The sequence below is a fragment of the Chenopodium album genome, chromosome 8 (genome assembly GCF_948465745.1).
Source record: "Chenopodium album chromosome 8, dcCheAlbu1.1, whole genome shotgun sequence".
NCBI lineage: Eukaryota > Viridiplantae > Streptophyta > Magnoliopsida > Caryophyllales > Amaranthaceae > Chenopodium > Chenopodium album.
This window is the reverse complement of record NC_137841.1, coordinates 5,506,686-5,517,730: the sequence shown is the minus strand read 5'-3', so window position 1 is coordinate 5,517,730 and position 11,045 is coordinate 5,506,686. Positions and strand designations below refer to the sequence as shown.

General features: G+C 36.8%; 2 protein-coding genes across 3 annotated transcripts; both read left to right on the top strand.

The window, feature by feature from the left end:
* The first annotated feature begins 966 nt into the window (after window positions 1–966).
* On the top strand, window positions 967–2,394 carry LOC145555722 (U-box domain-containing protein 39-like). Its single transcript, XM_081617449.1, has one exon. The coding sequence runs from the start codon at window positions 1,169–1,171 to the stop codon at window positions 2,162–2,164; it is 996 nt and encodes a 331-aa protein (XP_081473575.1). The 5' UTR covers window positions 967–1,168; the 3' UTR covers window positions 2,165–2,394.
* A 5,571-nt stretch (window positions 2,395–7,965) lies between these two features.
* Window positions 7,966–11,018, top strand: LOC145555721 (uncharacterized). 2 transcript variants are annotated; one of them, XM_081617447.1, is made up of 3 exons: window positions 7,966–9,329; window positions 10,082–10,237; window positions 10,340–11,018. In XM_081617447.1, the coding sequence occupies exons 1-3, from the start codon at window positions 8,730–8,732 to the stop codon at window positions 10,760–10,762; spliced, it is 1,179 nt and encodes a 392-aa protein (XP_081473573.1). In that variant the 5' UTR covers window positions 7,966–8,729; the 3' UTR covers window positions 10,763–11,018. The 2 variants fall into 2 exon arrangements, with proteins under 2 accessions (XP_081473573.1, XP_081473574.1); XM_081617448.1 differs by lacking the exon at window positions 10,082–10,237 and having other exon boundaries at window positions 7,979–9,329.
* Window positions 11,019–11,045: the final 27 nt, after the last annotated feature.

Genomic DNA, 11,045 nt, shown 5'->3' with positions numbered 1-11,045 from the left:
CCTCACTTCTCTTCTTTCTCCATAGCCATGTTAGCACTAATACAAAGAAATGGAAGGTTGTTTCCGAGCATTTCAGCATGCCCAAAACCGATAACTCGCTAATGTAATGGTTTCAGAACGACGTTCTACCGTTATGGAACGGCCAACTCGTCGTTTGGGTGTGAATTTCAACTCGGCGTTATATAACGGCTTTTTTCGGAACGACGAGTCTGAAACCCGTTACAAAGCGGGCGTTACATAACAGAACGACCGAGTTTTTTTTTCTATGGTCTCCACATTTACTGAACTGAATAGAGCTGAATGAGTATTTTATGAAAGAAAGAAATTAGGAGCAAAACTGAAATGAAATTAAGCTGAATTGAATAGATCCTAATTCAAAGCACATAGTACAAGTTTGCGACTTTTACAAGATTATGTCTCTTATCTATAAGTTTCTAACGAATACATAGTTACATCTTACATCCCTAGCTAGTTTAGTCAATTTGCAAATGACCGTCGTCATTTCTTAGGGCCTGTTCACATTTACTTAATTTCAATTCAGTTCAGTTCAACTCTTAATTTCCCTTTCTCATAAAAAGTTCAGTTCAGTTCTATTCAATTCAATTCAATTCAGCTCCAATCAGTTCAGTTCAGTTCAACTCCAATCAGTTCAGTTCAATAAATGTGAACATGTCCTTATTTTCCCTAACATCATTGCTTGAACGCACACGATCAATTCTACCATCAGTACAAATAACTACCAATTGAATACTCAATATCAATACTCAAGTGAGAAGATATACTACTTTCTCTAGAGTTTTAACAAAAATAGCGAAGTGCAACTCTCCCGGCTTTTTCCTAACCCTCTAGATTCCATTATCCCTTACGTTTTCTCACTACGTTACCAAGTATCTATACTCCTTCCGTCCCTAAATTAATGTTTCATTTGCGTTTTACGCGAGTTAAGCTCACAATTTTTTAAAAATCCAACCAACCTCTTCCCACCCCACGACTACATGATCTTCCTCACTAATTTTAAAACATATAACAGTCAAACTCTATTAATTATAATCAATCTACCCAACAAATTTTCCAAAACTAAACTCCTTTAAAGCAACTCAAATACCTCCATTGAAGAAGAAGACGACAACAAAAATTTCTTCAAAAAAAAAAGAAGACGACAACAAAAATGGAATTAGAAGTAAAACGAAGAACAACAAAATCCTTAATTTCAAAGCTAAGTTCAGTATCAGATCAAACTCGAATCGCAGCACTTTGTGAGCTCCGATTACTCACCAAAAACGACCCAGAAATCCGACCCATCATCGCCGAAGAAGACGAAGGTGCAGCAATCTCTCTTCTAGCTGAAACCCTTTACTCTCCTACACCATTAGAGCAAGAAAACGCTGCTGCAACTTTGCTGAATATCTCAATTTCCTGTAAAAATTCCATCATGTCAACTCGTGGGGTTCTCGATTCTCTCTCCTATGTTCTCTCTAATCACCGCACGCACCCTCCTGCCGCCGTGCAATCCGCCGCCGCCGCGATTTACAGCCTTTCCGTTGAGGAGAATTATCGTTCTGTAATTGGGGGTAAAAGGGATGTTGTGTATTCTTTGATTGATATTGTAGGGTTTCGGGAATCGCCGTCTCGGTCAATCAAAGATGGGTTGAAAGCGCTTTTTGGGTTGTCTTTGTGTCCTTTGAATCGGCCTTTAATGGTGGAATTTGGGGCAATTGAATCAATTTTTGGGGTTGTGGTGAGAGATGGGAGGATTGGGGTGATTGAGGATGCAACTGCTGTGATTGCGCAGGTTGCTGGGTGTGTGGAGAGTGTTGAGGCCTTTCGAAAGGCGGCTGGTGTTCGGGTTTTGGTTGATTTGTTGAATCCTGAGACGGGTTCGAGTTCGAGGATTAAAGAGAATGCGGTTTCTGGGTTGTTGAATTTGGTGAAGATTGGTGGGGAGGAGGTTGGGGAGGAGATTAGGGAGGTGGGTTTAGGGTTGGTTTTTGATGGGTTAGGGGAAGTGGTTGATAGTGGGAGTGATAAAGGGAAGAAAAGAGCTCAAGCTTTGTTGAAGATTCTTGAGGATGGTATGAGTATGAGTCACAAGGATGCCAATGATTCCGGTTCGGATTTGTATTCTGGTCCTTTGGTAGATACTTCGAATTCGTTTTCGTATTGATTGTGTTAACATAATGTTTGGTGATTTATAGTGTGTCATAGTTAGGAAAAAAAATAGACTTTCCAAGGATGATTGACTGATAGAGTATGTGATGAATGTGTTCTTGTTTTGCTCAAGATTATGAGATTAGAGTGTATAAAAGATTTGCCTCATTGTAAATTCATTTATTCAATGTATCATGTTAAACTTGTCACTAATGCAAATTCAATGCCCGATTCTTGTTCTTTTCTCATATATTTGTTTTAATTTTTTTATCTGTTGGAAAAACATGTAGCAGTTTCTTTTCTGAGAATGACTTGCTGCATTGAGCTATATAAGCGATGGTGCGAGCTATAACATTCTTCTTACATGCTTACGTTTATATATGATTAACGGATTTTGTGGTTGCTGTAGGTTCTTCTATGAGCCAAAATTCATTTTGTATTACTGAAGAACTCTTGTATAGCTAATAAAATTTTGCTTGTTTGATCTTTTCTTTTGCTGCTGTGTTCCAGTTTGACTTTGTGTGTAGAAATTGTCTTATCTGCTTTGAAATTTTGCCGGAGCTTATCTTCATGAACAATGAAGCTTATTATGGGGAATTGTTAAATTCAATGTACAACAACCACCTGAAGAATCCCGCTGTGGTAGGAAGAAGGTCCAGAGGTACACAAACTTACTTCTATCTGGTTGATACAACTCGATTTACTTACAAGAAGATTGCATTTTAACTTATTTGCCTCTGTACAGAGATTTATCTGCACGTAGAGAACTCTAGTTAAATGTAGCAATAGTATTTGCTCACATGCCTGTATGGTCAAAACAAAACTGCTTTGCTAACTTTCATATTACACTGTCTGGTAATGGAATGCCACTGCTGTCTCAAATACCTAACAACCAGGCTGTGAAGCCGCATATGGCTCAGGATTAATGCATACTGGATGGTCATTGATATGCAATGATGGTATTATCACAACATGCATGAACAACAGCAAAGCTCCACCTTAGCCAGACTTATTACAACACAATTCACAATTGTAGCTTGACTATTTTTTCTGTTTTTTTTTTCCCTTCTCTTTTTTTATACTGAAGGCAGGTCTAAATTTGAAATTATTCTGTGTCATACTCTCATTTCAGGCTTGATCATGGTGTGAGTCAAAATCAGAACTTGGTTTCGTTCATAGTATCTTGTTTGATTAGTTATGGAGTATTTGGCACTTGCCACTTCATCAATCATCTGTTTTATCATATTCCTATATGAGCTATGAATCTAACTATGGAGCTATTTGGGATCTGCAAGGCTTCTTTTGGGGTTGATGATGTAGTCCATTGGGCAATATATGGCTTCTTTTCGTAATTGTACAATTATTTGAGATTTTGAGAGCTATATCATCTCCCCTTTCCTCTTTCAGTTGTTAGGAAGGAAGCATGGTTACACTCAGCTTTGTGCTTAAGGTTTGGGAAGAGATCATACTTTCGTAGATGATTGTCAGACATAGAACTACTCTCCATTGCACAAGCTTATGGTCTTATCCAACACCAATACATAAGTAGGTGTTGGGCTTGTTGATTTTGGGGGCGAGAGGAGATTGACCTGAATTCAAGTGTCTAGGAGTCTGGAATCTGGATGCCAACTTCTTTGTTGACATACTAATATTAAACATGGATGCATTTGGTTGATAAACACTTCTGAGAAGATGAAGATAGGTGCATTTTATCCCTTCTGACAACTCATAACTTATAACAGCTTAGATCACAATTGTTGTGCGCCTTGTAACTATAAGAGAATGCCTGCATCAACATTGTTGAGTATCTAATGTGTGTCATATACTCGTATGTGTCTCTCATTATTTTATAAAAATAATTTTATTAACCTGCCAATTTTATCAGAAAATCGAATTTTACATAAATTATTTGATCTTGAAAGAATTATAGCAGATGTTTTTCCTGTTAAATTTAAAGGATCAAACCCAAAGTTTGCAAATGCTGTTTAGAAACTTGAAAGTTGGGAACTTGGGGTTGGATGACCTTTATGTTCCATTCTTAATATGTAAATCGTTTTAGAGAATTTTGTGCGATTTTTATGTGACATGCCCTGGTTATTCGTGTTTTGCTCATGTCCAGCCCCAAAAATGATCTGGTTCAGCTCTGAGGAGAACTTGTGAACATACCTTGCATATGCTAGTTGTATCGGCAGAGTAAATCATCAAATAAAGCTGCATTTTCCGTTTAAGTCTCATTAATGTAATTACTGTAACTGATACTTCGTATTATTCTTACATTTGACTTTTTTGTATCAGAGTCATAATGTCAGATAAGAATAAACTCGGATAAGGTTTATGTCCTGGTGAATTTATTGCAATGGACTTATTCCTGATAGTAGTCATGATCAGTTGGCCGTCAAGCTACAGGTCAATGCCTGCCTATATGGTTACATGGTACTCATAGGTGATTGGCCCCCGTGTGCTTTGTTTTTCAGGTTTTACTGTTACATATTAGACTAGGCTCTAGGTAGTGGTTAGACTGCTTACGCCTGTCAATCCAGTTCTACTCCTGGTGCAGTAAAACTTTGATACTGATAGCTCTTATCTCGTGCTCTTACTGATTGTATAATATTAAAATCACTGTACTTGTTAATTGTTATACTCTCCCTTTTTTGGGAATTGTTGACTTTCAGAGTTTTTGAGTGTAGTAGTGTTTTGTAAATGTTTGCAGTTAAGGGGCTGTTGGAACCAAGAAATATTGCTTGAATTCAGTGTAGATTGCACCAAATTTGCTGCATCAGATACTGCCATCATCCTTTGTTGCAGCCTGTTTCAGGTATGCAACATTGCTCAAATTCTGTTTCTGGACTCTGGAGCAGAATTCTCATGGGGTTTCTTTTTCTTTACCTCTCTGACATTCTTTTGGTTAACAGCAACAAAAAAACACGGTTTATCAAACTACATAAGCACCTAGTTTGTCTTAATTCTAAAATATTATGATAACTGGTAATTTTACTATACTTAAATAAGTCATTTGCATTAGCGGTTTAGCACTCCTTGAATCCTAGATAATCTGCATATGCACTTGAAGCACTCTAGTCTAAAGTCTCCTATCTCTGTAATCAAAAGAAAATTCTATCTGGGTATTCGGTCATTCCATCTGCATTATATATAATATATCCTTGTAATTTCATTGTTATCTATCCCATTTTATTAACTAGTTCAATTATTATGATCAACTTAGCAAAACTAGCAATACATGTTGCATTTAGCAGGTGTAGTTTGATTAGTATCAGTGAGGTCATTTAATGCAAAACTCGTATTTTGGTTTAATTTTTAATAATCAGGGTTTTATAAGGAGTGTAGGCTAGTTATCTTCATTGAAGTGGTGTAATCATCAAATTTACAAAGTTGACATGTCAATAATCACTGCTTTTAGGAGGGATTAAAGACTAACAGAGCACTACCTGTCTATTTTCCTTCCACCAATTAAAGAGTTTCTGACTTTTTCCCTTTTTCAACTACCTTTCAACCATCTTTTAAGATACCCTAACTCTTTTACTCTCCCTTTTTTTCTTTTGCGGTTTCATGTAGATGACCATTTCTTGTTGTCTAGGGACTTTTTCAATCTTGGTGTTTGTATACCATCACAAACCACTGCTTCCTTTAGTCACTTGTTTTGATTCGTTTTGGCCGAAATTCGGGTCCATTTCCCTTGAATATCAGGAGAAGCCTAACCTTTTATAAATGTCCACATCTTGGTTACAACCCTCTTCTAATTATAGTTCATTACTTTTAAATTCAGAATTGACTTAATGCAGAACTTTTTTTTTCCCCTTTCCTTTCCAGATAGAACAAGTATCTCTGGTGACTCCATTATCTGTCCAGGAGCACAACTGGTAAATTCTCCCCTTACTAGTTAAAATGTTTTACCAACATAATAATCGCTTGTGCTTTGGAAACTCAATTATGTAAGTTTGATGTTTTGGTCGGAATTGCTTTAGTTTTATCTTAAGCACATTCATAACATATGGATAAAGCTTATTTGAAAATGTGTCTGGTGCATGATTCCCAGAGCTATATCTAGAGGTTAAAACACTTGTGGAAGGACGACTTGGCAAAACGAACTTGTACCCAATCATCCGAACTGTACCCAATTTATTTAATCTGAAAATGACCTGACCTGAAAATCAATGTGACTGATATTTATTGATTTATCATAGTAAGTTAATTGACTATGTCCCGTAATGAACAGACTTCTCTAGGATAATTACAGTGCTAGACACAAGGTTAAAGTACCCAGACCATCAATGTTAATGTTATCTTGTTATATTGACTCAGAGACCCTTCTGAATAGACCTAGAAGTGAGTCAAGTACCATGTAACAACTAGTCTCAGAGTGACCATGCTGTTTTAGGGGTCAATTCTATACCAAGCTAAGTAATAAGAGACATTATCTTTGTATCAATGGTGATACATTTTTTTTTAAGATTCCCTTAGTCATAGTGTGATAAGGGTGAAAGAAAATAACTCATGAAATGGTCATGTACTGTGATACTTTTTGCAAAAAATAACCATTGTTGTACCTTGGCACAAATAGTTAGCTACTTGGCTAGAGCCTAGAAAAACCAATTGGGAATCACTCATCAAACACTTAGTAAAAAAAATGATTTGCCTTCTGTGGGCCCTCTGTTCTGCTTCTGATCTAGACATCTAGCTTTTTTTTTCCAAAAGGAGGAAATATGACTGAGAAGACATCATCAGTTCTTGCATGATTCTTAAACTGTTGTGACTGATAACTTTAAGTAGTACCTCCATTCATATGATTTTTGTTTAATGAACTAAACTAGAGTTAGCTTTTGGTTAAAGTATTAAAAAGGAAAGGTAACATAAAATTGTCTGTCCCTAATTAGTTGCCTGACTAATCTCGACAATCAACTTAATATATATTCAGACTCCGATTATAGTTTTTAACACCTCAACAACTTGATACTCCGAAATTCGACCAAAATAACGAAAACGACTTTGGACACTTCATAATCATATCAAAGGAGGAGACCGCACCATAGCACCAAGGGATGCCTAGAATGGAACTCTACCAAGTACCAAGATTCTTTTGCACAGTAAGAAAACATATTTGTAGCAATGGTGACTTTGATACTTTCATGTGAGAACCCAAAGTACCATAGTGACCCATTTCTGTAATAATGTGTGTATTAATTATACTAACATGCATATGCCTAAACACCCCTTCCCCCCTTTTATGGTTAGTTTACCAAAGTGAGGATAACTCAATAAATGTAGTAGCTAAATTACATTGCTAATGTTGAAGAATCTTTTTTTTTTTTTTTTTTTTTTTTCTCAATGGTAAAAGTATGTTGGTGTTGAATATGTAAGTGTTTTGAATGACTTGATTTCTCAAATCTTATGTTGTCATTTGTTGTTGTATTTTTTTGAACTCTTTAATTTGTGATTAATGTATGATTAAGCTGATGTGTTTTGAATGACTTGATTTCTCGAAGCTTATGTTTGTGTTTTATTGTTGTATTTTTTTGAACTATCCGTGATTAATTCTTGTATGATTAATTAATGTATGATTAAACCGATGTCGAAAAAAAAAGTATTGAGTGGTGGTGACTGGTGAATGAAAAAATATGGATTAATTTAGAGGAATTTAAGTGGGTGACAGTACCACGTGAATTGACCACTACCGTTCATGGCATTCTTATTGGCTTCATATCAACGCTAACTGCCAAAGTGTATGTGGCATTCCCTAAATTAAATCACCACCCCCCTCTTAATACTATTTTAAAAAACTCCCAACCGAAATTTGGAAAAGAAATAAAGATACCTACTCCAAAATCCACAAAGTTAAAGTTACATTTCCATGATTAGCACATTTGACAAAGTATAGCATCCTTTGTTTTAGTTGCTTAGCCCACTACCCTTTCCTTTCTCTCTTTTCTTTTTTATTTTTTCTCAAATGCTAATGGTGAATTTGTACCCTATTTCCTTTCAAATGCATGATAAGTATCTCCCTGGGATGCACCAATTTTGTCCATCCTAGCTAAGGACATTATTGTATTTTTGCGTCCGAGGAAAAAAAAAAAACGTATTTCCTTTTATTCATGGTGGTACATGTATAACACCACCACCTTATAACACCGCGGTCCACTTTTAAACTTTTTAAAAAGAGTGTATGATTGTAATCGGGAATTTCTTTATTTGCCCTCTCTCAGAGTCTCAGGGAGATGCTTAACATTCATCCACCCCCCACCCCTCTTAAAGTTTATTGTGTGTTGTCCACTAGTACCATTGCAATATCCTATAGTAGCATACTATGTACTAGCCATTATGTTTTTATACTAATAATGCTAGTGGTTCTCTATCTTTACTTCATGAATTTTAATTTTGGCATTTAGCCCACTAAAAACTAGTACCTTTCTAACCTCTAAGTGTTAGCATAAGTCATATAAACTTTTCTTATGGTTCTATATGGGCATCTTTAGCAGCCAAAAGAGTAGATAGCCCCACATAGTAATTGTGATTCAAATCTACCCTTAACAATAGATAGTGGGGAGAGTGGGAGGGGGAATGAGCTTATGGAGAAGGAAACCAATCAAGATGATCAAAACCCCTCACCCACTAAACTCGAACAGTCTCCCCGGAAACCACTGCTGGTTGGTGGCAGTAGTGGTGGTGATCGTTTGAAGAGAGACGAGTGGAGCGAAGGGGCAGTTTCTAGCTTGCTTGAAGCCTATGAATCAAAGTGGATTCTTAGGAACAGGGCTAAGCTTAAAGGGCAAGATTGGGAGGATGTAGCCAAGCATGTGTCTTCTCGTGCCAATAACACAAAGTCACCTAAGACACAAACTCAATGCAAGAATAAGATTGAGTCCATGAAAAAGAGGTATAGATCAGAGTCTGCCACTGCTGACTCTTCATCATGGCCACTTTTTTCGAGACTTGATAACCTGCTGCGCGGGACTGGGGGAAGTACTGGACTATCATCAGCTCATTCATCACCTATGAAGGCCATTGCTGTGGCGAGTAATCCGGGTTTGGTATTGGAGTCAAGTCCTGTTGCACTACAGTTGCCTCCACTACCACTGCCACTCCCTGTGCCACCTCAACAAGCACCTCCACCCGTAGAGATTGCACAAAACTCTCAGGAGTCCAATGGTGCGGAGCCCATGGCTAAGGTTAGTAGAATTAAGACACTGAATTATGACCAACTCAATTAATTGAGCTAACTCGTCTCTTTTTGTTTATATGCATGTTTTTTTGTCATTTTTTGTTTTCTGTCTGCTTCTTGTCACATTGGAGTATTGAAAATGCCTGCTATTTCCCTCTTCTGATAAAGACTTCTCACCCGCCATGAGTCATAGATTGAGCCCAGGAAAGTAAATGATGAAAATGATAGTATTTTTCTAATCTGTATAAATTTTTTTGTGAACTAGTTTTCCTCTATATGCAATAGATAATATAGAGTATTGTTTAACTAGACTGTATTCAGACTCCTTTTTGCGTCGTTTTTTATAATCATGTATGTTTGGAACAGTTGAAGTCAAAACCCGAAGCCACAATAAATTAGCCACACAAAGGAAGAGTACGTTATCTAATTTCATTTTAGATACAATCCTAGATCAACTTTTGGCCAAAATTAATTGACTTGTAGTATAATGGGTAGCTTCTGCTAGTACAACTTTACTAGGCAATGTAGTTAGTTTTGTTAAAATCTACCTGTTGACAGTTGAGGCTTCCACCTATGACGAAGTTGGTTTGGAGGGCTCATCCCTTGTAATTACTGAGAGCGAAGGATAAGTTGCCTTCGTTAGACAAGACTAAAACTTGACAGAATATTATTAAATTCGTTATCCCACAACATTACAGAAGCAGGGTATAAACTGCAAATTGTGAAAGTTTCTGCATTGAACTTTAACAGCAACAGCAGGCTCATGCAGGCAGTTTTTCGTATTTTACATTGGAAAGGTGTCGGAATTCTGTCTGCAAGCAAGATAAGTTGGATATCAGTAGATGTTTGGAGCTTATGCTAGCTGAAAGTTGGAGAATTAAAGATTTTCATATATTAGATGGGATGGATTATTCTGTAAGATTTGAACAATATTTGTTAATGACTAGAAAGGGCATCAATGCTGAAAGCTATATTAGATTATCTGTTATTTCTAATTATTTATATCTTGTGTAACAGGATTGTGACGAAGTAGCAGCAAAAGTTTCTGACCAAATCTCAGACAAAAACCATAATGATGATGATCACATAGAAACTGACAGCAGCACTCCTGCTCTTTATAGTGATGACAAAAATGGACCGAAGTTGAAGAAGTCGATGAAGATGAAGAGGAAGAAGCGTAGGAGAGAAGAAAATAGTAGTTGGGAAGATGTATCAGAGAGCATCCGGTGGCTGGGAGAAGCCGTGGTGCGATCTGAGCAAGTGAGGATGGACACCATGAGGGAGTTAGAAAGAATGAGAGTGGAAGCAGAAGCTAAGAGAGGGGAAATGGATCTTAAAAGAACAGAGATTATTGCAAATACCCAGCTAGAAATTGCTAGGCTTTTTGCCTCAACTACTGGGAAAAGTGTTGATTCTTCTTTAAGGATTGGAAGAAGTTAAATACCTTATTGGTAATGTGTAAGTATATTGGATTGGGGAAGTGGCGGATCATTCATGGTAAAACTGATTGTATCATGCACATGGTACAACCTCTTTTAGTAATTTGCTCGGGGGATTTTTAGTGGGTTGGGAAAGTAAGGGAAACTTACCATTGTTGAATCCTTAGCAAATTTAGGAGAATAATAGATAACCTTGTTGAATAAGGTTCGCAAATACTCACCAATGACTTTTCGAATTTTATTTTAATTTAATTTTATCTTCCGCACATCTTAGGATTCCTAAC